Below are 25567 nucleotides of genomic sequence, written 5' to 3'. Positions count from 1 at the left end.
AGGAAATGATGAAAGCTAGCAATGCATGTTTCCATCTCAAAAGGAATTGGTCTCAATCTCAAAAGGAAGGCTTGTATGTTTTACCATGAAGTATGATGTTTACTGTAGGGTTTTGTAGCCGCAACTTATAAAATGAAGGAAGTTTTCTTCTATTTCTAGTTACTGAGAATTTTTATTGTGAAAGTTGGCAAATTTTATCAAATGCTTTTCTGCATTTATTGAGATGGTGAATGATTTTTCTTCTTTATTCTATTAGTATGTTAATACAATGAATTGCATTGCTTGATTTTGTAATGTTCAACCAATCATACATTCCCAGAATAAACCCAAATTGGTAGTGATGAATTTATATATATGAATTTGGCTTGCTCAGATTTCATTTAGGAATTTTGCATCTGTGCATGAATGAAATCACCCTCTACTTTTCTTTCATGAAGTTTCTTTGTCAGGTTTTGTTCTCAGGATTATGCTGGCCTTATTAAAAGTTGGGCAGTGTTTTCTCTGTTCTGTTCTCAGGAAGTTTGTGTAAGACTGGTGTTTTTTGTTGCATCAGTGTTTGGAAGCATTCACAGAGGAAGCCTTTGGGCTGGAGCCATTTGCTTTGTCCTGTGGATCTCATTGTTTTTTTCATTGGCGCATTTGTCAGTGAGGTTGAGCAATTCTTTATATGTTGAAATGGCGATTTGTAGTTCTCTTTCTGTGGTCTAATGAGTCATATCCCTGTGCATCTTTCTAATGGATACTTGGTCTTTGATATTAAATATTTAAATATTAAAGTAACCAGCCCCAGATCGCGTACTGAAACTGTCTTTCCACAAGGTTTTCATTGGTCTTTTGAAATATTTTTCACATCAAAATTTAAAATTTTTATGTGTTCAAATTTCTTTTTTTTTTTTTTTTTTTTTTAATTTTTTGGCCACGCTGCATGGCATGTGGGATCTTAGTTCTCCGACCAAGGATCAAACCTGCCCCCTGCATTGGAAGGGCAGTCTTAACCACCGAACTGCCAGGGAAGTCCCAATTTATCCTTTCCTTAGTATGGCTTTTTTTTTTAATTAATTAATTTAGGCTGCGCCAGGTCTTAGTTGTGGTGCGTGGGATCTTTAGTTGCCTCACGCGAACTATTAGTTGCAGCCAGCAGGATCTAGTTCCCTGACCAGGCATCGAACCCAGGCCCCCTGTGTTGGGAGTGTGGAGTCTTACCCACTGGACCACCAGGAAAGTCCCTTTAATGTGGCTCCTTGATTTTATGTCATGCCTAAAAAAGGACTTCCCTACTCTAAGGACATAAATAAAATTTTTTTCTCCCATTTTTTTACAATATTTGTATGGTTTTATTTTTAACTCTTAAATCTTTGGTCCAACTGGCATTTAATTTGGTATAAATAAAAGCCCGGGGTCCCACTTTACTGTTTTCCAGGTGGCTACCCACTTGTTCTAATACTGATTGTCAGCAATTCATCTTTTTCCTACTGCTTTGAAATGCTCTTTTAGCAGACAAGATCCCCATATATTTGCATTTCTTTGTGAACTTTGTGTTGTGGTTGATTGCTTTCTGAGGTTTATTCATATGCTGTTTTAACCTACTGTATGTTTACAGTGTGTTTTTAAATCTGATGGCTTGGTTTACTTGAGTTTTTTTGTTTGTTTCACAAAAGCACTGATGCAATTCAATGAGGGAAATGAATGTCTTTGTAATAAATGATTCTGGACTGGCTGCCCAAGCATTTATTTTAGTTTTCCCATTTAGGCCTAAGATTCATCTCGAATTAATTTCTGTATATGGTATGAGGTAGGGGTCAAGACTCATCTTCTCCATCTGTCTCCCCAGTTTCCACCTCTGGCACTTACCCCACAGGGCCCCGGGAGCTTTGGTACATCAGTGCTCTCATTGGAAGATGGGCCTCATCATAGCTCCCTTTCATTAGGGGATTACGGGAATTCATGCATGTAAAGCAATAAAGTAGCACCTAGCCGTGGTCAGTGTCCGACAGATGTTACTGTTGTTTTGAGATATTTATTCATGTTAAGGGAATATCCATTTATTTCCATTTTATTCAGTGTTTTGTTGTTTTGTCTGTGGGTGTTTTTTTGTTTTGTTTTGTTTTTTTAAATCAAGAATGAGTGTTGAGGGACTTCCCTGGTGGCGCAGTGGTTGAGAGTCCGCCTGCCGATGCAGGGGACACGGGTTCGTGCCCCGGTCCGGGAAGATCCCACATGCCGCGGAGCGGCTGGGCCCGTGAGCCATGGCCGCTGAGCCTGCGTGTCCGGAGCCTGTGCTCCTCAACGGGAGAGGCCACAACAGTGAGAGGCCCGCGTACCGCAAAAAAAAAAAAAAAAAAAAAAAAGAATGAGTGCTGAATTTTGTCAAATGCCTCTCCGTGGAGAGGACTCCGTGATTTTTCTCCTCTGGTGAAAGGAGTACAAGTCCCTCTCATGGACATTCCCATCAGTAGTGGTGTTGGCCCCACCCGGACACCCTGTCCTTTTGAATGTGTTCTTGGAGTCCCCTTGCTTGTATTTGTTTGAGGAGTTTTGTGTTGGCCTTTGGTGTGCTTTGCCGAGTTTGGGGCTAGTCCTATGCTGACTTCATAAAGTGAATGTGGAAATGTTCCTCCTGGCTCTACACTGTGGCGGCTTAACTGGCAAGAGAGGCCTCTGATCCTAACGGCAGGACACACTTCGCCTGGGAAACTTTCCAGAAGGGCATTTGAGGTAGACCAGTGTTCCTGCCACGTTCTCAGTTTTTTTTGTGTGATCACTGACATGTCTAGACCTTTGCTCTTTCTTGGACCCGTTTGTCATTTATACTTAAGCTTGCCAGATTTAGCAAATAAAAATAAAGCCTGCCCAATTAAATCTGAATTTCAGATAAGTGGCAGTGTTTTTAGTATGTGTTAAGTATCACAATTCTACTTACATCATCCTAGAAAGTAATTTATTTTGTCAAGTTTCCAAATTTATTTTTATTAAAATGAGTAATCTTTTCTAGTACTTCTAACTTCCTCTATAGCTTAGGTTATTTCCCCGTTGTCATTTCTTTTTTGTGTGTATTTACACGTCCTTCATTTTTACTAATTGGCTAGCTAATAGCTTATATATCTTTTTCAAAGATCTGTCCTTCTGACTTCAAGTTTATCAATTTCTGCTTCAGTTGTTACTAAATTCTTCCTCTTGCCTTCCTTACTGTTCTGGTTGTTCTTTTACTAACTTGGTATGTTAGATATTTTGTTTTGATTATTATTAATGTAACTATTTAAGGCAATATATTTTCCTCTGAGCCCTGCTTTAGCTATATTCTGTGGGGGCTGATCTGTATTGATGTGAATGTTATTTTGAAGATACCGCTTTGATTTCCTCTGTGTAACAAGATGTTTAAAGAGGCTGTAAGAGTCGCTAACTGGGCTGGGAATGCATCTTGGTTGGCATTACTTGTGGTCCAAGAGGGATGTGGGCAGGGGCCAGGCAAGTAACCTAGGGTGGGATGAGCAGGGAGCAAGAGGAATGGGCTTCCTCCAGGGGCCCCCAGGAGCCAAGGAGGGCTCTGTGTGGCCTCATGGCAGGATCAGGTATGCATTTTCCAAGGCTCATCACTGTCACGAGTAGGGAGTGGATAGAGGCTGTGGCAGCGGCAAGGAGGCAGAAAGGGACGAAGGGATGGAACCAAGGCCAAGCCACGCATATGGAGGGAGAGGACTGGGTGACTATCATGGAGGGGGGAGAGGGGGGCACCAGAGAACTTCCGGCTGCCTCAGAGCTGGCTTCTGGTTGGGTGTATTGAGTCCGAGGTGCCTGTGGATCCCAGGTTCTCTGGAGGTGGGAGGTGGGCGGGTGAGTGGGTATGTGAGTCTGATGGTCCAGAAACCTGGGCTAGAGCCTGGGCGGGGACCCATCAGTTCACAAGTGGTAACTGAGGCTCCAGGGGATGGTGAGGGTCCCAGGGATGGCAGAGGGTGAGTCAGGAGTGCAGGGACACCGTTCTCATGCTCTGGGGATACAGCTGGGAGGCACTGCGGCGAGAGTGTCTGTTGTCTGAAGGCCCTCAGTGTGTAGTGCTCTGTCCCAGCAGGCACAGGAGCAACATCCAACCCGTCCTGTGCGGCTGAACTCCAGGCAGAATGGGAGGTGATGGATCTGTAGTGGCGCCCTTCCAGGCAGAGGTACACCCCTGTGGGATGTTTGGGGTGAAACAGGAACTCCCAATGCTCCCAGGACTCGGCATGGGGCAGGACCCCCCCCAGGGAGGGTGGCGCACTCAGGAGCTGGCAGAGCCATCCACGGTGGCTGGGGGCTCGTGGGTCTCAATCGGGGGTGGTTTGGTGACTGGCTGTGGCGGTGGGGTGACACTGCGCCTAGCAAGGGGAGGCCAGGGATGCTGCTCCACCGCCTACAGGGCGTGGACAGCGCCCCCGCGAAGAATGACTCACCCGAAACATCAACAGTGATGAGCGTGAGGACATGGAGTTGGGGGCTGGGGAGGGCTTAGGTCTCGCTTCATCCAGCCTTTTCCTGGCACGGAGGACAAGCTCCAGGACGGGCCTGGGCCAAGGGCCCCCAGGAGCCAGGGACAGGTGCCCCCAGGCCACACCCCTGCCTTCCTCCCAACGGCGTGTGCGGAGCCCCAGCAAGTGTCCAGGGGTGGCCTGGAGAAGGCCCAGCCCGTGTCTGGTTTCCCTGGCTCCGTGGTGGTGTGTGTGGAGGGCTGCAGCTCACTGCACGTGCTTTTTGAAGGTCCCCTCCCCACCTCGACCCTGAATCAGGCGTGGTGCAGCCTTTTCTTTAATCTTGGACTGGAAGATACACAGGTGGGGAATGGGGCTTCGGGGAGCGGGGGCACAGTCCTGGGTGAGAGGCCTGGGGAGGTTGGAGGGGTCAGGGCAGGGCCACAGGGGCTCTGGGAGGGCAGGGCTCGGCCCCCACAGCCGTCCTTCTGCTGGGCTGTCCCCACCTCTTGAAGCCCCAGGCTGACCGTCCAGCCAAGGGGTCCAGATTCTGCCGGACCAGGCTAGCCTGGACGTGTGCTGGGTGGGATCCCAGCTCTGGGGAGGGAGCAGCCTCTTTAGTAGCCTGAAGGCTCCCCACCCTTCCTGGGGTCCGCTGCGGCGTACACGCAGGCCCCGTCCTGGGACACGGCCTGGACCACGTTCAGGAAAACGGGCCTCTCGGTCTGGTTCTGGCCCCGGTACTGGAGCCCCTTCTTCACCTCCTGGAGAGGAGAGAAGGCTGGTCATGGAGGGGCTGGGACCCCGGGCAGGGAGCTGAGGACCCTGGCCAAGGAGGCAGGACTGGCAGGTGCAGTCTGGGAGAGGACAGAGGGGCGCTGGACGCAGCCTTGTCTGCAGGCATGGAGTCTACAGCCTCCCACTCCAAAGGCCCCAGAGGAGAAGCCTGGGCTCCAGGGGATATGATAGGAGGACATCGCCTGGACTAGAAGGAAGCTGAGATGCAGGTTCACTTCTGTCCTGGATCAAGGACACCAGGGGCCTCAACGTGACAACCAAGGAGTCCAAGGGCTTCTGTGGAGAAGATAGCTTTCAACGTTTTGAGGACCTTGAAAGCAAAATCTTCTAGAAGGCAGAGCTTGGGCCCTTTGGAGTCCCAGGTCACCCATACATAAGAAAGGCCCAACTCAACATCTGGCTCCTGCCCTGGACAGGAGGAATGGCCCTGGTGCCAGCATTGTTGGCAGCTTAGGACCTGCCATCTCAACACCAGCATGAGAAGACGGGGGTCCCAGACTCTCCAGGGCCCTGCCCCGCTGGTGGAGGAGTCAGCTAGAGGCTTCTGAACACCCATGAGTCCAAGGACATGGACCCCAGGCCACAGGCACCAGCGGTCCCCAAGGGTGAGGCACTACGAACACGGGCTGTAAAGGCTCAGGTCTGAGACGGTGAGTGTGTGGAATTGGAGGGCGTCAGGGCCCAGGCGTTGGTGTCTGAGCGCCCGAGTACCTTGCCTCGGGGCCTGGTCCCCACACTTGCCAGTCTGTGACTCTTCACACAGATCCTGGCACGTGGAGACCTGTGTTACTCGGGCCCCACATTCCCACTTAAGGCCACGGACCCCTGCCCACCAGGGCCCTCAGTTCCAGGTGCCCTGCAGTCCCCAGGACCTGAGCCACGGGTACGGCGAGGTCTCCAGGCGCTATGGCCTTGGGTGTATCTCTGCCTGACGTGCTAATTACCTAGTGTCCTTAGGTTGGAAGGCCCAGCTCCTCACAGCCACAGCAGGACCTGTGGTCCTCGGAGACTATTCTTTAGCGTCGTAGTGGCCAAACTCCAAGGCCCTGAGGAACAAGGACCCTCCTGGCCTCAGGCCTGGGCCTTGGCTCTGAGGGCCCTTGGAGACTCAAGGTCTCCACCCAGTGCCTCAGATGTTCTCCATGGGAGGTCCTGACCTGTGTGGCCAACACTCTAACCTTCCAGGGAGCTGAGGGCCGTGGGCTCGGGGTTCTCTGGATTCCAGGCTGTCAGGTCCAAATTCTCAGAGTTGAGGTCCTTGGAGAATGGTGTTCACAGAGTAAAGACCTTCAGTCAAGGTCAAGGAGAAGGGCCTAAGAGGATGAGTCCTGGGAGAGCATCAAGTCCTCCTGCCATGGAGAGGACCCTGCACAGGGAGGGAGGGAGGCTGGGAGGGAGGGCCTCGGACTCTGAGAGTTTGGGCCTGACGGGCTGAGGTCCTTAGTCTCCAGGCCCAAAGACCAACGTTCTCAGGACTACACACCCCCTTGGACTCAAGGCCCCTCACTCTGTGGTCCTCAAAATTCCAAGGGCCCCGGGAGGCGGCTTTGAGACCAGAGAAGCTCATAACAGGAAAGGCAGCTTTGATGACCTTGAACCCCAGCTGCTTGAATGGACCCTGGGCATGAAGTTTGGAGTCTTGAAAAGCTGCTAGTCCTTTAAAGTGGGTCCTAGTGAGGGCATCTGCCAGCCCAGAGACCTTCCAAGGAGGCCAGCCATCTGCCCAGGAGGAGGGGAGGTGCTGGGAGTCCCCATTCAGCTCCTGGGCCTGCTTGTGTGGGGAACCAAGAACCCAATGCCATGGAGGGAAATCCCTCTGCAGACTCCCAGGAATAATAGACTCCTTTAGAAATAGACCCGCAGATAAAAGCTGCAGATCGCACAAGGAAGCAGATCACCACGAGGGAGAGTCTGAGAGGCCTCAGCCGGGGAAAGTAGCTTCCGGATAGAATGGCCCAGAAAGAGCAGGGACCAAGGTGCAGGGGAACTCGTTCTGGGAGTCGTGTGAACAACACCCTGTCCCCTGCCGTGGAGACCAGCTGCCTGTTGCCTCCCCCATGGAGCTTCTCAACTCCTGGTGGCCCCCAAAGCCAAAGTGCACCGGGCACACTCAAAAGCTGAGGCCCCACCAGGGGCTCTGAAGGCAAGCGCTGAGGCGTCTGTCTAGCGGTCTCTTGGCCCACGGCCTCACCTGGCTGAAGCTGGGCTCGTACTCTACCCGGCCCTTGCTGTCCACGTGCAGGATGGGGGCTGCAATGGCAGCTTGCAGGTCAAGGCCCAGCCACAGCTTGTTCATGATGGCCTGTTTGGGGAGAGAAGGATGCAGGCAGGGAGGGAGGGAGGGGCACCAGCCACCCTCCCCAACCCCTCCCAGGACATGAGGACAACAGGGCCGCCCAGCAAGGGCACGTTCCATCCAGGAGCCCCCAGACTCACCTGGGCCACAGCAGAGATGATGAGCTCCCCGCCAGCCCCGCCGATCACCAGCTTCGACCCCTGGGCTGCGTTGACCAAGATGGAGGGGACCATGGATGAAGGGGGCCGCTCACCTGGAACTGGAGGCCGGACGGGTATCAGTGCAGCCTCGCTTCCGAGCCAGCGCCCCCACGGGGCCACCCCCTCCATCCCTGTCTCTGTGCTGGGCCTGCCCGGCCTTCCTGCCTTCCCTCCTCTCGTCCGGGGGCATTGTGCTCACCAGGAGGGGGGGTGACTCCGGAGCCCCGCCGGTGCCTCCAGCACAGGTCCAGGAGCTCGTTGTTGAGGAGGATGCCCGTGCGCGGTGAGTACACCATGGCTCCAAAGCTGTGGACAGAGGCAGAGCTGGGCGCAGGCCGTGGGCTCCCGACACACATGGGCTGCACCCCAGCGCTCCAGAAGCTCCTCGTTTTAGCAGCTGTCCTCCAGCATCCTGGAACTGCTCTTCCCTCCCTGGCCCTGCCCCCAAAGATCCACCTTGTCCCCCACCACGGCATCCTCCTGGTTGTAAGGCCCGTCCTCATCCTGGCCCAGGGCCACCCCATCAGCAGCCTTTTCGGCCAGAGGTGTCAGGGTGTAGGACCCTTTTGACACAGGAGAGGGGAAAACAAGGTACCGCTCGATGGACACAGCCAGGGAGGTGCTGGGAGGCCAGGCTGGGGGTGGAGGGCTGAGGTCTAGGGAGTGGAGTGGGGCCTGCCCGCCTGCCCCCGGCCCCACGTACGGCGTATTGATGGTGCTGGTGGCAGACACAGCGCTGCCATCCTCCCCCAGCACGGACACGTGGGCCGTGCCCATCCTATGGCTCCAGGTCTCGGCCAGGCTGTAGTGGCTGAGCTGGTGGTCACCCCGGGTGTCGATCTGCTGGTGGATGTGCTGGGCCAGAGCCTCCCCCAGCAGGTCCTGGGAGGCGTTCTGGGGTGGGCAGACAGGTGACAGGGTCAGTGAGAGGCCAGGTGGAGTCACAGAGCAGAAGGTCCCCTAAGGGTGTCAGAGATGCAGCGCCACCACTGCCCCCCCGTACCTGCCCCTCCAGGGCTCCCTTCAGTCCCCAGACTGCTGTACCCTCCCTGCTCTGGCCCACTGCCAGGCCATCCGGTTCTAGAACCAACCATGTACACATCCCGCCAGCCTCACCCGCCAGGCTCTCAGGGTCTGTGGATGGAGCACCCGTTGGCCTGACCCTCCCTTCATGCTGAGCCCTGGGGCAGGGAAGGGGGCTCTCCACCAGCTCAGGGCACCTCACCTGGACCTCCGGGTGGCTTCGAGGGTCCCACAGCCGCCACCTCTGCCCCCTAGCAAACTTGAGCGTCTCCACGAGGTGATGGTACAAGTTCACCCTCCCCTCGGGCCTGGCCACTGACTCCGCGGAAAAGTTGAACCCTGGGGAGGGGGTGGGCGCAGGTGGGGGTCATCCTGTGCAGTGGTTTGAGAAAGATTTGTCCATGTCCTAATTCTCAGAACCTGTGAATACCTTATATGGAAAAAGAGTGAATATTACCTTGTATGGCAAATGTGTGATTAAATTAAGGATCTTGAGAGGAGCGGATTATCCTGGATTATCCGGGTGGGCGCTAAATGTAATCACATATATCCTTATTAAACAGACACAGAGAAGAGGGAGGCTGAAATTGCAGGGATGCAGCCACAAGCCTAGGAATGCTGGCAGACGCCAGAAGCTGGAAGAGGCAAAGAACAGATTCTCCCCCAGGCCCCCCGGAAGGAATGTGGCCCTGCAGGCACCCTGATTTTGAACTTCTGGGCTCCAGAACTATGAGAGAATAAATTTCTGTTGTCTGAGCCACCAGGTTTTGGTAATTTGTGATACTTTGTTACGGCAGCCACAGGCTGCATCAGGCAGCCCCATCTCTGGACGCTGCCAGGATGCCTCCCGCACCCCGCAACCCCCTTGCAGGCTGCAGTAGGCTGGGCCTCAGCCCTAGCTGCACACACTGGACCGGCAGCTCACCACCTGCAGAGCCACTGCACCTGTGCCCTGCGCCGGGGTCACCTGGGGGCACTTAGTGGGTAGATGACGGCAGACTCTTCAGCAGAGCCCAGGCGTGGGCCACACCGGAGGCCAGCTCTAGAACACACCGTCCTGGCCCACTCCTCAGCCCCGTCTTCAGCATCTGAGGAGGGGGCTGAGCTGGAGGAGGCAGTGGCTGCCCAGAGCCTGGCTGGGCCTGGAATTCAGTTCACGGGCGCCGGACCCCCTGGCTCCTGGGGGCCTCACCTTTGAGCACATTGAGGACAAAGCTGAGAATCGCGCCCCCTGCAGGCGGTGGCGGTGAGTACAGGGTGTAGTCCCCCAGGGGCACCTCCAGGGCGTCCACCACCTCAGGCCGGAATGATGCCAGGTCCTGCGGGGTCAGCCGGCTCCCTGGGGTGAGACAGAGGACTCCATGTACAGACGGGGAAACGAGGTGCAGAGTGTCAGCCAGGGACCTTGGTTTACACAGTGGGGGCCCCCCTCGTTCCCTAGCCTTCTAGGCTCAGAGGGGTGGTGCTGGGCCTGTGGGCAGTGGCCTCAGGGTTGGGGGATGGGTGGACAGAGGCCAGGGACGGGCAGGTTGGAGGGGAGAGTGGGAGAAGGTCGGGGAGGCAAGCTGGCCTCTGAGAGACTCAGGGTGGCCAACTCCAGGCCCAGGAGCACCCCTGCAGCCACCGATAGCTCCCGTCTCGTGGCCCTAACCCTCAGGGTCCTGCTCCTCGGGGGCTTTGACTGCAAGGTCCCTGAGACCAGCAGTGGGCATGACTTGGGCAACGACCTCTCCAAGCCCTAGGAGCAGCTGGCCCCCTCTCAGGGCGAGGGGAGGGGAGGGCCGGACCCACCCTCAGCCCTGGCGCCCAGACCCCTCTTTCTCTGGCGGAACGGGGCTGTGGGGCCTCACGTGCTGACCTTCCTTGGCAACGTCCTCCAGCAACATTTGGCCCAGCCTCCCTGTGTAGAGGGCCTCTGCGCCTTCCGCAGCCACGGTCTCCAAGGTGGCGGCCAGCGCGGGCCACGGGAGTGGGTCGTGAGGACTCAGGGGTTCTGTCCCATTGAAGAAGAGCTGCCTGGGGGGTGGGGGGCAGCCTCAGGGTGAGGCCAGGTCCTGGAGGGCAGCCACACTTTTGGAGGGACCCTACAGGGAGGGAGTCCTGGTCCAGAGTCCTGAGGGGCTGTGGTGGACATGGGGGCAGATTCTCCAGGATTGGGTGGGGCTGACACCCCTCACGTCTCTCATCACCCAGGCCCAGGGAGGACACGCCCCCCCGCCAAGCCAGCGTCCACCCAGGGCTTGACACCTGGCATTCCTCCTGGTCAGTGGGCTGCCCGGGTGGGCGAGTGGGATGGCCAAAGCCCTCCTGCCAGCCCAGAGAGAGTGGGTTGGGGGGGGAGGGCAGGGCCCAAATCTGCACCCTGGGAGCCCCATCACTTTGGCATAAACTGTCTCTGGCCTGAGCCCTCTGATGAGGTTCTGCCACGTGGAACCGGAGGTCTCTGAGCTGTGACATAGCCAGTGACATATTGGCCAGCCAGGGCCCCGGCCCCCAGAAGGTTGATCCGCTGGCTGGAGGAGGGGCTGAGGAGGGGCCCTGGGCCCCCGTCGGAGCTCACCTCAGGGACGATGCGTGCAGGGAAGGGCGCAGGTAGCTGCTACGCAGGAAGCGGCTGAGGATGCGGGGCACGCGGAGGCCCCCCCGGAGCAGCGCGATGGTGGGCCTGAAGAGCTGCGCCCAGGGCAGGCGGCCGTGGCGGTGGTGGGCCTCAGCGTAGCCACGGAGCTCCCCAGGCACCCCGATCCACTGGGCACCTGCACGGCATGGGTGTCATGCCCCTGCCCCTGGGCCGCCCCCCTTGGCCCCCGGGGGCCCTCTGTCACTCCACTCTTGGCTGCCTGGCCCCCCAGCCGTGGCAGCCAGAGCGAGCCTTCTGGAGCCCACCTGGGAGCACGGCCCTCCCCCTCACACTCCTGTACCTCCCCATTTCCCTCTGCACAAAGTCCATGGCCAGGCCTGTGGGCCCAGAAAAACTGGCCCCATCCCCACCCCCCACCCCCAGCCCCCCAACCTGTCTCCACTGAACCCTCCGGGCCTTCGGCTGAGGTGGTCCCTCTGCTTGGATCGTCCCTCCCAACTCAGAGAGCCCTCCCCCGGGAAAACCTCCGCAGGGGCTCCCCATCCCCAGCTGCCACCCCTCAGTGCCAGGGTGGTTCAGCTGTCCATCAGGGGCGCTGCCCCTTCAGGGTGGGGGGTTCTGGTCAGCCCCAGTGGTCTGGTGGGGTGGGAGCGGGTGGCCCCTCTAGGGCCTCACCTGTGCCCAGAGGCTGGGCCTGCTTGCACTGGTCCAGCAGACCTGGGACGTGGCTGGCGGGTACCGTCTCCCTGGCGTTGATGACCTCCACCTTCCCTGGAGTTGGGCAGGGCGTGTGGGGTGTCAGGGGCACCCCGGTGGCTGCCAGGCCTCACTGCACACCAACAGTCCCCCTCAGACAGCCCTGGCCCTGCTCTCGACCTCAGTTTCTCTCTCTACCATGAACTGGCCTCTGCGCTGGTTTAGGCTTTGCAGAGATTGGGGGGCACCAAGAGACCCAGGAAGGGGCGTGGGTAGACAGGGCAGGTCGGCCACACACTCAGGTGGTCTAAAAGGACCTCACTGTTAGCACCTGTGGACGAGCCCATCCTCCCCACGGGGGTCCCGTATGGACTCACCTGTGGACGCATTGTAGATAGTGAAGATGACCCCTCCACCCAGGCCCATGCTCTGGGGGTTGACAACCCCGGTGCAGACCAGAGCCGCGATGGTGGCATCCACAGGTGAGCCGTGCTGCTGGAGGATGGCTCTAGGGAACATGGCACAGAGTAAGTGGCCTGGCTCCCCTGCCCTGGCCTCCTGCCCTGGGCTGCTCTGCTAGCATTCACTGGGGAATGGGGACATGTGGGTGGTCTGCTTGCTGCCACCAAACCGCAGGTTAGTTTTGAGACCACACTGGGCTGCCCCCTCAAGTCCAGCCACTCACAGGTGTACAGCACTCTACAGATTGCAAATTGTGATGCCATTTACACTGCCCCTGGCTGTATATAAGGTTCTTCTCAGTTTACAAAGTGCTCCAGCTGCCATTATTCCCTAGGTCCTCCCAGCAGCAGTGGCTCATTTACAACAGGCAGAACCAGGCCCGGGCCAGCCCCTCCGTTCCTCCCGGCAGCGCCGGGAGCCTAGCCTAGCAGATGCCACTCCTCATCTCACTGGGGACACACTGGCCCAACCCCTTCAAGACTGGATTTTTTCAAGTCACCCCGGGATCCTGCCCTGCCATCAGGGCTTAGGGCTTGGGCTGATGGGTTCCACAGCCCCCCCCAGGGCCCCACGGTCTGTGGGAATGCTCTCAGGCCTCAGTCTCCCCATCTGTCCACGGGCAGCGAGGGGTGAACCCTTCAGCTCCTAGGTGCTGGTCAGACTGGCCTGTGCCGAGGAAATGCCCATCTCCCTGGGGCACAGCCTTGCACAACTCACTGGGGGCTGCCTCTTCCCTCACAGCCAGGAATCCTCCCCAGCACCTCAAGGTCACAGATGCGAAACCAAGGCCCAAAGAGGGGCTGGGCCTGGGTCCCCTTCCCCCACCGCTGACCCCAGCACCTTCTCAGCTCAGGCACACTGATCCGACGACTCCATGCTGGGCTCACCCCTCCCCGGAGCCACATATCCCTGCTCTGGGCCCACACGTGGGCACACATGGGGGCCACATGGACACAGGTAATCTTGGAATGGGAAAGAGGGCACAAAGACAGAAGTATGAAAGAACTAAGATTCTACATCCAGGCACAGAGAAACACACACTTTAATTAGAATAAAACACCATAAACAAAGAAAAAAGACAAACTGGAAAAAACTAAATTCCCATCACAAAGGCCGCATCTCACTTGACCTCGGAAGTGCTCTCCGCACTAGGTTTTCAGGACCCCCACTTACCACGCTCCGGTTTTCCTCCCACCACCCCAATCTCAGGATGTTAGAAGCCCCAGGCTCAGTCCTTGGTCCTGGTACATCTATGTCCTCCCCCAGATGAGCTGATCCAGGCTCAGGGCTTAAAATGCAACCTCTGTGCTGATGACCCCCAAATTTGATCTCCCCTAAACTCCAGGCACTTATCCCCAGCCATCCACAGGCTACCTCCCCTAGGCATCTAAGAGGTATTTCACTCTTGACATGACCTAAACTGCACTTTTTCCTTCCCTCCCACCTCTGCCCCGCAAACTGCTCCTTTGTTAGTCATCACGATCCTAGAAAAGGACACAACCATTCACCCTCAGGCTATAAACCTCAGAGTCGTCCTTGATTGGTCACTTTCTTTCATCCCCATATCCAATGGCCAATCCTGCCTGTTAGTTATACCTCCAAAATACACCTAGATTCCAATCCTTTCTCATCACCTCCTCCACCACAGCACCACCCTGGTCTAAGCCACCAGCATCTCTCACCTGGGTTACTGTAACAGTCTCCTATCTGGTCCCCTGCATCTGCCTTGCTCCCATAGGTTTTTAAAAAAATAATCTGTTAACATGTAAAGCAGACATCCTAGTAATGAAAGACTAAACAATTCAGACCAAACTTCCACAGACAACTAGAAAAGCCAGACAAATAGAAAACATCTGCTCAAAGGCGTCAGAAGCAGGAGAGAAATACAGGCCTCCGAGTGAGAGGAGCCTGGCTTTTGGAGCCGCTTTTCCCCTCCAGATGACTGCCAGTCCTGGAAGAGGAGGTTGAACAGCCAAGCAGGGCTTCAGACATCCTCAGAAGAGGATCTCGCTGTGGTTTATGTCAAAGAGTGTTTTTCCTGTGTTTTCCTCTAAGTTTTTTTTTTCTGTGTGTGTGTGTGGTACGCGGGCCTCTCACTGTTGTGGCCCCCACCCCGCCCCCTGTTGCAGAGCACAGGCTCCGGACGCGCAGGCTCAGCAGCCATGGCTCACGGGCCCAGCTGCTCCGTGGCATGTGGGATCTTCCCGGACCGGAGCATGAACCCGTGTCCCCTGCATCGGCAGGTGGACTCTCAACCACTGTGCCACCAGGGAAGCCCGTTCTTCTAAGAGTTTTATAGTGTCTGGTCTTACATTTAAGTCTTTAATCCATTTGGAGTTTATTTTTGTGTATGGTGTTAGGTAGTGTTCTAATTTCATTCTTTCACATGTAGTTGTCCAGTTTTCGAGCACCACTTATTGAAGCGGCTGTCTTTTCTCCATTGTATGTTCTTGCCTCCTTTGTCATAAATTAGGTGCCCATATGTGTGTGGGTTTATCTCTGGGCATTCTGTACTGTACCACTGATCTATATTTCTGTTTTTGTGCCAGTACCATACTGTCTTGATTACTGTAGCTTTGTGGTATCGTTTGAAGTCGGGACACCTGATTCCTCCAAATCCGTTTTTCTTTCTCAAGATTGCTTTGGCTATTCGGGGTCTTTTGTGTTTCCATACGAATTGTAAGATTTTTTGTTCTAATTCTGTGAAGAATGCCATTGGTAGTTTGATAGGGACTGCATTGAATCTGTAGATTGCTTTGGGTAGTATAGTCATTTTCACAATATTGATTCTTCCAATCCAAGAACATGGTATATTTCTCCATCTGTTTATGTCATCTTTGATTTCTTTCATCAGTGTTTTACAGTTTTGTGAGTACAAGTCTTTCGCCTTAGGCAGGTTTATTCCTGAGTATTATATGTTTTTGCAATGGTAAATGGGAGTGTTTCCTTAATTTCTCTTCCTAATTTTTCATTGTTGGTGTATAGGAACACCAGAGATTTCTGTGCATATAGGCCTCAAATTATTTCTAAACAGTTTTAACAATCTTTATACACGCTCGCTAGTGCTCAATTAAAAAGGACTAAGCTGGGGCTTCCCTGGTGGCGCAGTGGTTGAGAGTCCGCCTGCCAATGCAGGGGACGCGGGTTTGTGCCCTGGTCCAGGAGGATCCCACATGCCGTGGAGCGGCTAGGCCTGTGAGCCATGGCCGCTGAGCCTGCGCATCCGGAAGCCTGTGCTCCACAACGGGAGAGGCCACAACAGTGAGAGGCCCGCGTACCGCAAAAAAAAAAAAAGATATTAATATAATTATAACCATTATAACAAACATATAAACCTTTCTCAGTATCAAAAAGTATATCAGAAAGAGAAAATAAGAGATATATTTATTTTGCAAAAAACAGAAATAATTTTAAAAGAAATAAAGAGAAAAAAGAAAAGAAAAAAATATATATATATACACACATACACATATGCATTTGAAAGAAGAGAAAAGAAACACAGGAAAAATAAATCCAAAACAAATGAAAATGATTTCCTCTAAAAGAGAGAATAGGAACAGAATAAAGTTCATATGGATGAGAGTGAGACTTTGGAGAATACCTTTTTATACAGTTCTGACTTGTATTCAGAAAGAAAATTAAACAGAAAGGATGAAAAAGAAAACCCTAAAATTGAATTTTAATTGAAAAAAACTAAGCTAATAGTATATTGAACTGTTAACATAATCACACAGGAAAAAGAATTTAATTAACTGCACATCTTTCATGGGATATATCTTAAGGACCAAAAAAACCTCGGCAAAGACATCTTGAATTTTCTCTAGTAGATTCATTGTTCATAGTGTATTGTTGAAGTAATTCTGAAACTTTTTTGTGAGTACCTGGGGATACAGCAAGTAAGTAAATATATGGACATTGCTGGGAACTTCTCATAGTTCCAGAGACAAGATGGGATGGAGAAAGATGCAGAAGACCACATCATAGTGGATTTGAACTGGAGGTGTCAGAGATTTTACATTTTTTCTTGTTGTATGCACTGATACTACCTAGAAGCAATGGCATCCCAATAATAATGAACCCTCTTAGCATCCAGATTTTCATTTCTAAAATACCATTCTCTACCAATTCCTGATTTCAGGTGTGAGGGAATATACAAATAGATCCTGGAACATTTTGTGTATAAGTCAAGAAAATTCTCTAAGACTGATGGATTCGTGTAAAAGAACATAGATGCTGGCTTAAAGGGGCTCTCACTGGTCAAATTTGTGACAATTTGAGCATCAGAAAGAGTAAAGTGATGGATTATAACATAGTGAACTAAAATAATCCATGAGTCAATAGTAATACTCAAGAATATCTGGGTTGGGGAAGGGGGATCTTTTTTACAGAAGAATGCCAGCCAATGAGTGGTGAAGAAATGACTAGTTTAGAAATCACCTTTTTGCAAACACAAATGTATCTGTTGAGACAAGGATAAAAATCGATGCTAAAACATGGGATAAATGTTGTTTGAGAAAAGGATATTCGCCTGGTCTCAAAGTATCAAACCGTATGTTACTAATTTAATAGGGAAATGGTACCCCGTACAATGGAGAGATCTGGAAGACACCACCTTTATGAAGTGATCCAACTTGGCATCACAATGATGAGAGGGTCTGACATTGTGTTCCCTCTTGTGTGATACAATGGGAAGACAAAATACCTATCTTATATTGTGTTTAACCTGAATCTGATCGTAAATAAATTATAAAAACAAACCAAGATTGTAAAGAAAGACTGATACAACTGAACCGACTTCTTTAATGTCACAGAATATCAACTTTTTTTTTTTTTAAAGCAGGGGATTATTCTAGATTAAAGAAGACTAGAGAAACATGACAATCACTGGATACTGGATCTAAAAAGAAAGGTGGGTTGGGGGTGGGGGTGGGATGAATTGGGAGATTGGGATTGACATATAAACACTAATATGTATGAAATAGATAACTAATAAGAACCTGCTGTATAAAAAAATAAAATAAAATTCAAATTAAAAGATGAAAGAAAAAGAAAGAAAGAAAGAAAGAGAAAGAAAGAAAGAAAGAAAAAGAAAGAAAGAAAGAAAGAAAAAGAAAGATTGGGTCAATTGGAAAATTTTTGAATTGGACTAGGTATTAGATACTATAATTTTACCAAGGTTAAATTTCTTGAGTGTGATAATGGTATTAAGGTTATATAGGAGAATAATCTTATTCTTAATAGATACATGTTTGAAATATTTAGGGATAAAGTGTCATGATAAATGCAACTTATTTTCCAAATATGTGGAAAGATAGATATATGGAGAGAGAGTGAGAGAGCACGAGAAAGAGACAGAGAGACAATGTGGCAAAGTATGAACAACTGGTGAATCTAAGTGAAGTGTGTATGGGTATTCTTTCCATTTTTCTGTGGGTGTAAAACTTTTTCAAAATAAAAATATGAACATTTAGGGGAAGAACTACAAAAAACTTGTGGAATGCAGCTAAGCCAAACTTTGAGGGAAAATTATAGCTTTAAGTGCATGTACTAGAAAAGACTTTAAAGATCAATCATCTATGTATCCACCTTATAATTTGTTTTTCCCAAAATGTATCTCAAGATGAATATTTTTTAAAAAGCAACTTAAACTCAATGGAAGGAGGAGAAAAAAGCCAAGATAAAAGTAGAAACTAATGAAAGAGGAAATAAATGCATCATAAAGAAAATCAACAAAGCCAAAAGTTGATTCTTCCAAAATACAATAAAATTGATAAAACTCTTATCAAGACTGATCAAGAATGATAAGAGAAAACGCTAGTTACCAATATCAAGAATGAAAAATGGGGGCTTCCCTGGTGGCGCAGTAGTTGAGAATCTGCCTGCTAATGCAGGGGACACGGGTTTGAGCCCTGGTCTGGGAGGATCCCACATGCTGCGGAGCAACTAGGCCCGTGAGCCACAACTACTGAGCCTGCGCATCTGGAGCCTGTGCTCCGCAACGAGAGGCCGCAATAGTGAGAGGCCCGCGCACCGCGATGAAGAGTGGCCCCCGGTTGCCACAACTAGAGAAAGCCCTCGCACAGAAACTAAGACCCAACACAGCAAAAATAAATAAATTAATTAATAAACTACCCCCAACATCTTCTAAAAAAAAAAAAAAGAAAAAGGGGCCTCATTACAGACTCTGGACATTAAGAGGATAATAATGAGAGGACGTTATAAACAATTATATGCCAACACATGACAACTTGCACAAACTGGACAAATTCCTTGGAAAGAACTTACCAAAACTGACTCAAGAAAAAATAAAAACTTGAAAGTCTTATACTTGTTAAAGAAACAGAATCTGTTATTTAAAACCTTCACATGCACACAAAGAACTCAGGCTCAGAAGATTAACCAGTAACTTCTTACAAACGTTTAAGGAGGAAATAACACCAATCTTAAGAACAAGAAACAACAACAACACAAAACCTATTCTTGCAGACTATGGAAAAGGAGAGGACATTTCCTAGCTCTTTTTATGAGACCAGTGTAACCTTGACACCAACACCTGACAAGGACATGAGAAGAAAGGAAAATTACAGACCAGTACCTCTCATGAATATGAAGAAAAAAATACTAAACAAAATATTAGCAAATCAAACTTAGGGATAACTAAAAATGATATTAAATCATGAACAAGCTGGGCTCCTTCCAGGAAAGCAAGGGCAGTTTAACATTTATTGCATTTTTTTTTTTTTTTGGCCGTGACACCCGCGGCATGTGAGATCTTAGTTCCCCAACCAAGGATCGAACCCACGCCCTCTGCATTGGAAGTGTGGAGCCTTAACCACTGGACTGCCAGGGAAGTCCCACTGCACTTTTTTAAAGGGAGAAAAATCATTTGATTGTCTTGATAATGCAGAAAATGCATTTGATATACATTTGACAGAAAGATGGGCAAAAGATTTTAACAGAAATTTCACAGACGAGGATACCCACAATGACCAATAATCACTTCCAGTCCCTCAGCATTAGGTGTGGAGTTATTGTCTATCTCCCCCCACTACGAAGGCAAGAGCCTTGACCATCTGGTTACCACTATGACTCCAGGACAATGGCTGGCAGGTGGCAGGTGCTGCAGGTAGCCAAGCATCACACACCTTCACGCATCCAAGATGCCCGCCAACATGTACCACGAACACGGTCATGTCAACAGGATGGTACGTGCTCAGGGCCACCTGGGTTGGGGTTCCTACTCACCAGGCAAGTGCCTCACCCTCCTTGAGCCTGGGTCTCCTCAGCTGTGAAGGGGCCAGTTGTGGCCAGCAGAGAGCTGCGGTGCAGAGCAGTCACACTTCTCTCACCTGCCTGTCCCCAAGGAGCTGGAAGGCTGCTGTCACATACACACTCGGACACGCACGCTCACACGTGTGTATGCATGATGCCCAGGTATACAGGCTGTTTCCTCCTGAACCCCAGAGGGTTGTAAGTGCAGTAATTTCCTGGTGAGCCAACCGGGAGTCCAGAGAGCCACTAGGGTCACAAGGGCTGGGAGGGGAGGAAGGGTGACATCACACCATAATCCCGTGAGCCTTCCCCACAGCAGGGTCCCCTGTTGAGATGCCGACCACATCCAGACCAAGCCACTGTTACAACAGGCCAGGGACACCTCCTCTGGGCTGGGTGCGCTCCGTGACAGAGGTGCCAACACGAGCCCCACTTCACAGGTGGGGAAACCGAGACTTGTCCAGAGTCCCCATTCTCCTCTGCACCAAGGGCATGACCCACAGGCCGACTCCTGAATGGGTCTGAAGCAGCTGACGAGACCCAACCTGCGGGGCCCAGCCCCTCCCCACCCCTGACTCCAGGGCCCCACAGGACAAGCACCCTGGGCCCCCCGCCGGCTCCCTTTACAACCACCCACATGGCCACTGAAGCTCTGGCCTTTACGATCCGAGCCCAGGGTCTGGGCAGGCTGGAATCCTGGGCGGAGGGTGGGGACCCTGGGAAGACTCCACCCTCCAACAACCCCGGAGAGATTCCCTCTCTGCAGGGGCAGCAGAGCAGGACAGTCCCAGCTGGGCCCGCTCATGCTGTGACACCCTGCTGGTCCCTTCTGTGCAGGCCTAGTTTCCTCTAAGTCAAGTGGAACTATGAACCCTCCGCTCAGGATCCTGTGTGGCGTTTCCAAGTGGTCACAGCAGACAGACATCACAAAGCCAAAAAATCACCACTAACCCTGGTCTCCCTAGAAGGCAAGCGCTCACGTGGAGCCTTGGAACTCCCAGTTTGAACATGAGCCTAACACACTGGCATCACGCAGGATGGGACGGACCTCGTTGTCACCGTGCTTCTATCGTGTGTACACTAGGCTCGGAGCCGGATCCTCCCCCAGGGGCTCTGGCTGCTGCAGGAGTCCCAGCCCCACTGAGAGAACCCAGTGCTCACAGGGTGGAAGGAGGTGGGGTCTAGGAGGCCCTTGCAGGATCTCCCCAGCCCTGCCAGATCATGTGAGCCTCTGTCCCACAGCAGCTGTGGCAGCTCCAGGCTCTCTCCCACCCCTGGTTTCTTAGAACAAGAACAGGAAGTGGAACGCCGAGGACATGAAACACTTGGGGGGAACCACATCTGCTCACCTCACCAGCGAGAGTTGCAGAGCAGAGACCCCAACCCCCAGCCCTCCAAAACCCCCAACAAAGACTTGGGGAGACACAGCAGGCCCGGAACCCCCTCGCAGATCCGTGGCAGCAGCCCCCCACCCCTGGGGGCCGCGTCCCCATCAGTGGTCTCTGGGTCTGAAGCCCCGACTTGTTTGCATCCTTGCAAATATGGGCTCAGGGGGCACAGCGCCTCTGCAGTTCTCAGAGCATTGAGAGGGGTCATTCCCCTCCTGGCCCCTGGGAGCCCTCTGGGAAGACCAAGCAGTCTGCCCCCAACTTGTCCCTGTCATCCAAGAGGGAGCCCTGAGGGAGGGGACAAAGCACCCTGAGAAGAGCCTGAGGACCAGGCCAGAAGGCGGCAGGGCAGGGACAGACGAACAGACAGATGGAAGATGAAGGGAGGAAGGAATGAATGAAACCAAGGGAGAAAGCACGGAAGAGGGGTGACCCCGGGACGAAGGGGGCATGGATGCCACCTGCCCAGTGGTGCCCTGGGTGGGACTCAGACACACTGCCCCTTGGTCCAGGACAGTCCTCTTTGGTTCACAAAGCACTTGACTCTGACAATGGCCCTTGAGGCAGATATTCCGGGAAGCAGACTGAGCCGGCAGGGAGGGGGCTGCTAGCCCAGGCTCCCACAAGCCCAGAGTGGGGCAGGGGCCAGGAGGGGCGTGCTGCGCATCCTGTCCTGGCAGGCAGCGGAAGCCTCCTGTGGGCTGGGCTTCCTGGAAGAGCGTTGGGAAACATCAGTTGGGGCCCCTCTCCACAGCCCCCCTGCCCCGGCCCACCGAACATCAGTCACTCTGCCTGCCACTGGCCTGGCTCCAAGCCTTGACACACAGAGGGGAGGCCGCAGGGGACATGATGCCATCAGAGGCCAGTTTTCCAGGGCCAGGAGGGGAGCCTGGTCCTGGCAGGCAGTCCTCACATATGGAGCCCCTGAACCCCCTCACCCATGTCCCTGGGGAAAGACACCAGCCTTGGAAAACTGCCAGGGCTTCTCTGAAGGGGCCGGGACCAGACAAGCAACACTGCAGCAGTGCCCTCGCTGGGCCTCCCAAGCCCTGGAGCTAGGATCAGCCTCACACACCACCTCTGCTCTGCCCACACTGTTGTTACCCTGTGCACCCCTGCTACCTGGTCTGTGCAAGGGCCCTGAGGCTGCTTCCTTACTGGAGCCCAAACCCACACGACCCCCACATGCCAACATGCACACACGTGTGCCTTCTCCACACTCTCGCCACTGGTCACAAAGTCTCCAGGAGGGGTCAGCGCCAAGGGCCACCCAGTTCCCACCCACTTCCTACTCACCGTCCAATGTCCGAGCAGATCTTAGAGTCCGCAGCAACCGCAGCATGGGCAAAGGCCTGGGGGCCACAGTGGACACGGTGCCAAGAGACGACCACGATAGGCACAGTGATGGCCAGCGCCAGCCCCAGCCCCAGCAGGACCATGCTGACCATGGCCCCGTGGCCCTGGGCCATGGCTCTGTGGTCCAGGGGGAGAGAGGAGGTAAGTGGGCACACACACCAGTGGGCGGAGAGATACAGAGAGACAGGTGGATGAATGGACAACAAGATGAGCAGATGGACTCACAGATGATGGGACAGATGGACAAATAGACCGGAGCCAGAGACAAACAAATGGATTGACAGCCAGATGGCTGGACAGAGAAGGACGGTCAGATGGACAAGCGGACAGAGTCAGGATTACAGATAGATAGACAGACAGGTTTCCAGGCGAACAGCGGGCAGCCAGGCGGACAGGTGGGAATGTGGATGGGCGGCTGGCAGCGGGGCTGCTGCCTTCCTCCAGCGCCCACCTCAGAGGCAGAGCTGGCCACCCGCCTGGACTTCCAGTTTTCAGCCCCTGTCTTGGCCCTGGCAAGACGCCAGGCAGCAGGGTGTCTATGGGGACTTTTTCCTGCCAGAGAGGAGTCAGCGGCTGCCATTAACTCCCTCACTGCTGTTCCCACCGCTTGTCCCCTGAAAGCCTTGGTACAATCACCCCTCCCACCGGCTGCCAATGCCCAGGGCTACCCTGTCCCGTCCTGTCCTGTGTGTGTGAGGACTTGGTGCCTGCTTGGCTTCCCAGGGGAAGCTGGGGTGCAGGCCTCCCAGGACCCCACGGCTGCTCCCCGGTTCCCAGCAAAGCCAGGACAGCAGAGTGCAGGCCTGCCCATGACCCTCCCCTGGATCAGGCTCAGTGGGGCAGGGGGCCAGGGCAGAACCCCAACTCACCTCCTCTTCATGGGGCCCCACCCAGCCGCAGCTCACCGCAGCATCCTCAGAGCCAGAGGACACTGGGGCTAAAGGGGACCAGAGGCAGACACAGGGGGACCCAAGGCAATGTCAATCAGGACCCGAGTTCAAGTCCCAGCTCAGCTGAAGCCAGGGCAGGGGGGTGGCCAGGGGTGACCAAGAGGGGACTTGGCTTCCCTGTCTGCTCAGGGGAGGCGACTGGAACACCAAATGCCCAGGACAAGACTTCTGTGTGGGGAATGAAGACAGGGTCTGCGTCCAGCCCTTGGCACACAGTGCCCACCGGACTGTCCACCCCTGGGGCCTGCTGTCCCGGAAATGCCACTGGGCCTCAGGGAGCGGGCTTCCCTTCCACCTGCATCTCTGCCCATCCCTGGTGAAATGTCTGCTTCCCTCTTCCTGAGCTGACAGCACCTCCTCTCCTGGGGGCACCGGCCTGCACCCTGCCCTGCCCAAGCCTCAGGGTGCCCAGCTGGGAGGTGGCTGGGAGAGTGGGGGCTCCCCGAGGTGCCCCCTTTGACGAGACTCAGCAAGGCCCAGGGTGCAGGGGCTGGACTCCCACCCCCAGAGCCCCCACATTCTCCCAGCTTCCTTTCCAGCTGAGCTTTGCCCTCCCCAGGTCTCTTTACCCCTTCTGGCACAGCAGAGAAACTGAGACACGTGCCCACACAGCCACAGAGCCTGCCAGGCCCCCCTTTCCGAAGCCCCTGCCAGCCTGAGCTGGAGGGGCTACTGGGGCACCCTTGGGGGGTGGGGAGGGCTGCGGTCACCTCCCACCACCCCCACCGGACCCCCAAACCACAGTGACATTGCTCAACCAGGAACCAGAGTGCATTCCTGGGCCAGGGCCAGCCCGGGAGGCAGAGGAAGCAGGGACAGAGAGGTCGGCAGGGTCAGGGTGGAACAACGCCCCCTCTCCCCAGCCTTCCTGGTCAGGCAGAGGCCAGGATGCAGGGACTGCTAGAGCGAAGGCCCAGGGAAGGAACAGGCATTGTGCTGGGCTGGCCAGAAGTACGATCAGGGAGGCACAGCCAGGAAGGGCCCTGGACATCCGTGTCCAGGAGATGAGGGGCGGGAAAGAGAGGGGAAGCCAAGTCTCCAGGCTCCAGGGGGGAGCTGAACCCCATAACGGCTGGGGAACTGGGGTGCACCCTGTCCACGTGCTGGGGCCCAGGGAGTTCCAGGCCAGCCCCCACCTCCGCTGGAGCAAGGCCCGCCCCTCAGGCCTCAGTCTTCTCCCCTTTCCTCTGGGGCTAAAATGAGGGCTGAGGAGAGACCTGCCCACCCCACCAGCTCAGCCTCCATCTTGTCCCCCCATGCCCCAGGGACCCCAAAGATGCCACCCTCCAGAGCTCAAGGCTCAGACATGGGAGCACTCTGCAGACCAACACCCTGTTTCCCTGTGGGCACTTTGGAAGCATCAGGATTTTCTGCCTCATGAAGGAGAGCCCAAACCTGGGCTCTCCCAGCCCTGTGCCCCTGCCCTCAGGGGCCCCCACTGGTGCTCACTAGGCAGCGGGATGTCTTGCTGTCGTGCTGGGACGCCCTCACCCCTGCCCGCCTCCCCAGGTCTTTCCCAGCACCTCACCTTGGGCGTTACAACTGTGTATAAAGGATGAGTTAGGAGGCCCTGAGGGAGGGAGGGGCTGGCCCCGGTGGGGGAGGCTGGGTGCCGCGTCTTGTGGTTCTCCCCCACCCAGAGCCACCCTCCCTGGGGTGCTGGCCCAAGCCCTGACCCCTGGGGATTTGGCGACCTCTTCCAGTTCATGGATCCCTGAGAACCGGGCTTCCTTCTGGAATGGATCACAGCTTGGGTTTCACTCTGGGTTTCTGCTTGGAAAGCCCCCTGGGCCTGGCCCTGACCAACATGTTTTGCTCCAGCCTCTTGCCCAATCCCACCCCCACCCAGACCTCAGCTTCACCTCAGTGTGTGCTGGTTATGGTGAGGCTGGACACCCGCCGGGCTGAAGAGGTACCAGGGCTCCCAGGAGGAAACGCCAGGGCCATGCGCCCCCTGGTGGCTCACACTGGGAAGTGCTGCTGCCCAGCCCAGGGAAGAAGTGGCCTGGCTCTCGTCGTGGGGCTCAGGGTGAGGAAGAACAGTGCTTGGCATGGCCCACCCTGGGCCCCCACCCCAGCCCTGCACCCCCAACTCCCGCCCCG

At 54.0% G+C, this 25567-nt stretch overlaps 1 protein-coding gene across 8 annotated transcripts; it reads right to left on the bottom strand.

Moving 5' to 3' along the window:
• Nucleotides 1-4694: 4694 nt before the first annotated feature.
• Nucleotides 4695-25517, bottom strand: GGT5 (gamma-glutamyltransferase 5). Of its 8 annotated transcripts, none has more exons than XM_022551439.3 (13): nt 22455-25517; nt 12414-12544; nt 12016-12111; nt 11320-11515; nt 10618-10775; nt 9952-10098; nt 8962-9098; nt 8440-8630; nt 7936-8042; nt 7677-7795; nt 7432-7542; nt 6419-6497; nt 4695-5206 (listed from the first exon to the last, which is right to left on the bottom strand). In XM_022551439.3, exons 1-13 carry the CDS (start codon nt 22625-22627, stop codon nt 4710-4712), a joined length of 2142 nt encoding a protein of 713 aa, XP_022407147.1. In that variant the 5' UTR covers nt 22628-25517; the 3' UTR covers nt 4695-4709. The 8 variants fall into 8 exon arrangements, 6 of the variants coding, with proteins under 6 accessions (XP_022407147.1, XP_022407148.1, XP_030620173.1 ...); XM_022551440.3 differs by lacking the exon at nt 22455-25517 and adding an exon at nt 19848-22448; XM_030764313.2 differs by lacking the exon at nt 22455-25517 and adding an exon at nt 19744-19847.
• Nucleotides 25518-25567: the final 50 nt, after the last annotated feature.

This window comes from Delphinapterus leucas, chromosome 14 (assembly GCF_059928025.1).
Source record: "Delphinapterus leucas isolate spDelLeu-1000000601 "Yukka" chromosome 14, BTC_Dleu_Yukka2, whole genome shotgun sequence".
Lineage (NCBI taxonomy): Eukaryota > Metazoa > Chordata > Mammalia > Artiodactyla > Monodontidae > Delphinapterus > Delphinapterus leucas.
Note: the sequence above shows the minus strand (reverse complement) of the source record. Positions and strands in the feature narration are given on the sequence as shown.

Bases quoted from the DNA above. Each gene is read 5' to 3' on its own strand.
- GGT5 (XM_022551439.3), bottom strand. From the start codon at position 22,627: ATGGCCCAGGGCCACGGGGCCATGGTCAGCATGGTCCTGCTGGGGCTG. The intron at 11,516-12,015 runs GTGAGGCCCTAG...CATGCCGTGCAG, and splicing joins GGCCCAGCCTCTGGGCACAG to GTGCCCAGTGGATCGGGGTG. The intron at 6,498-7,431 runs GTGAGGCCGTGG...CCATTCTCCAAG, and splicing joins ACGAGCCCAGCTTCAGCCAG to GACCTCAACTCTGAGAATTT.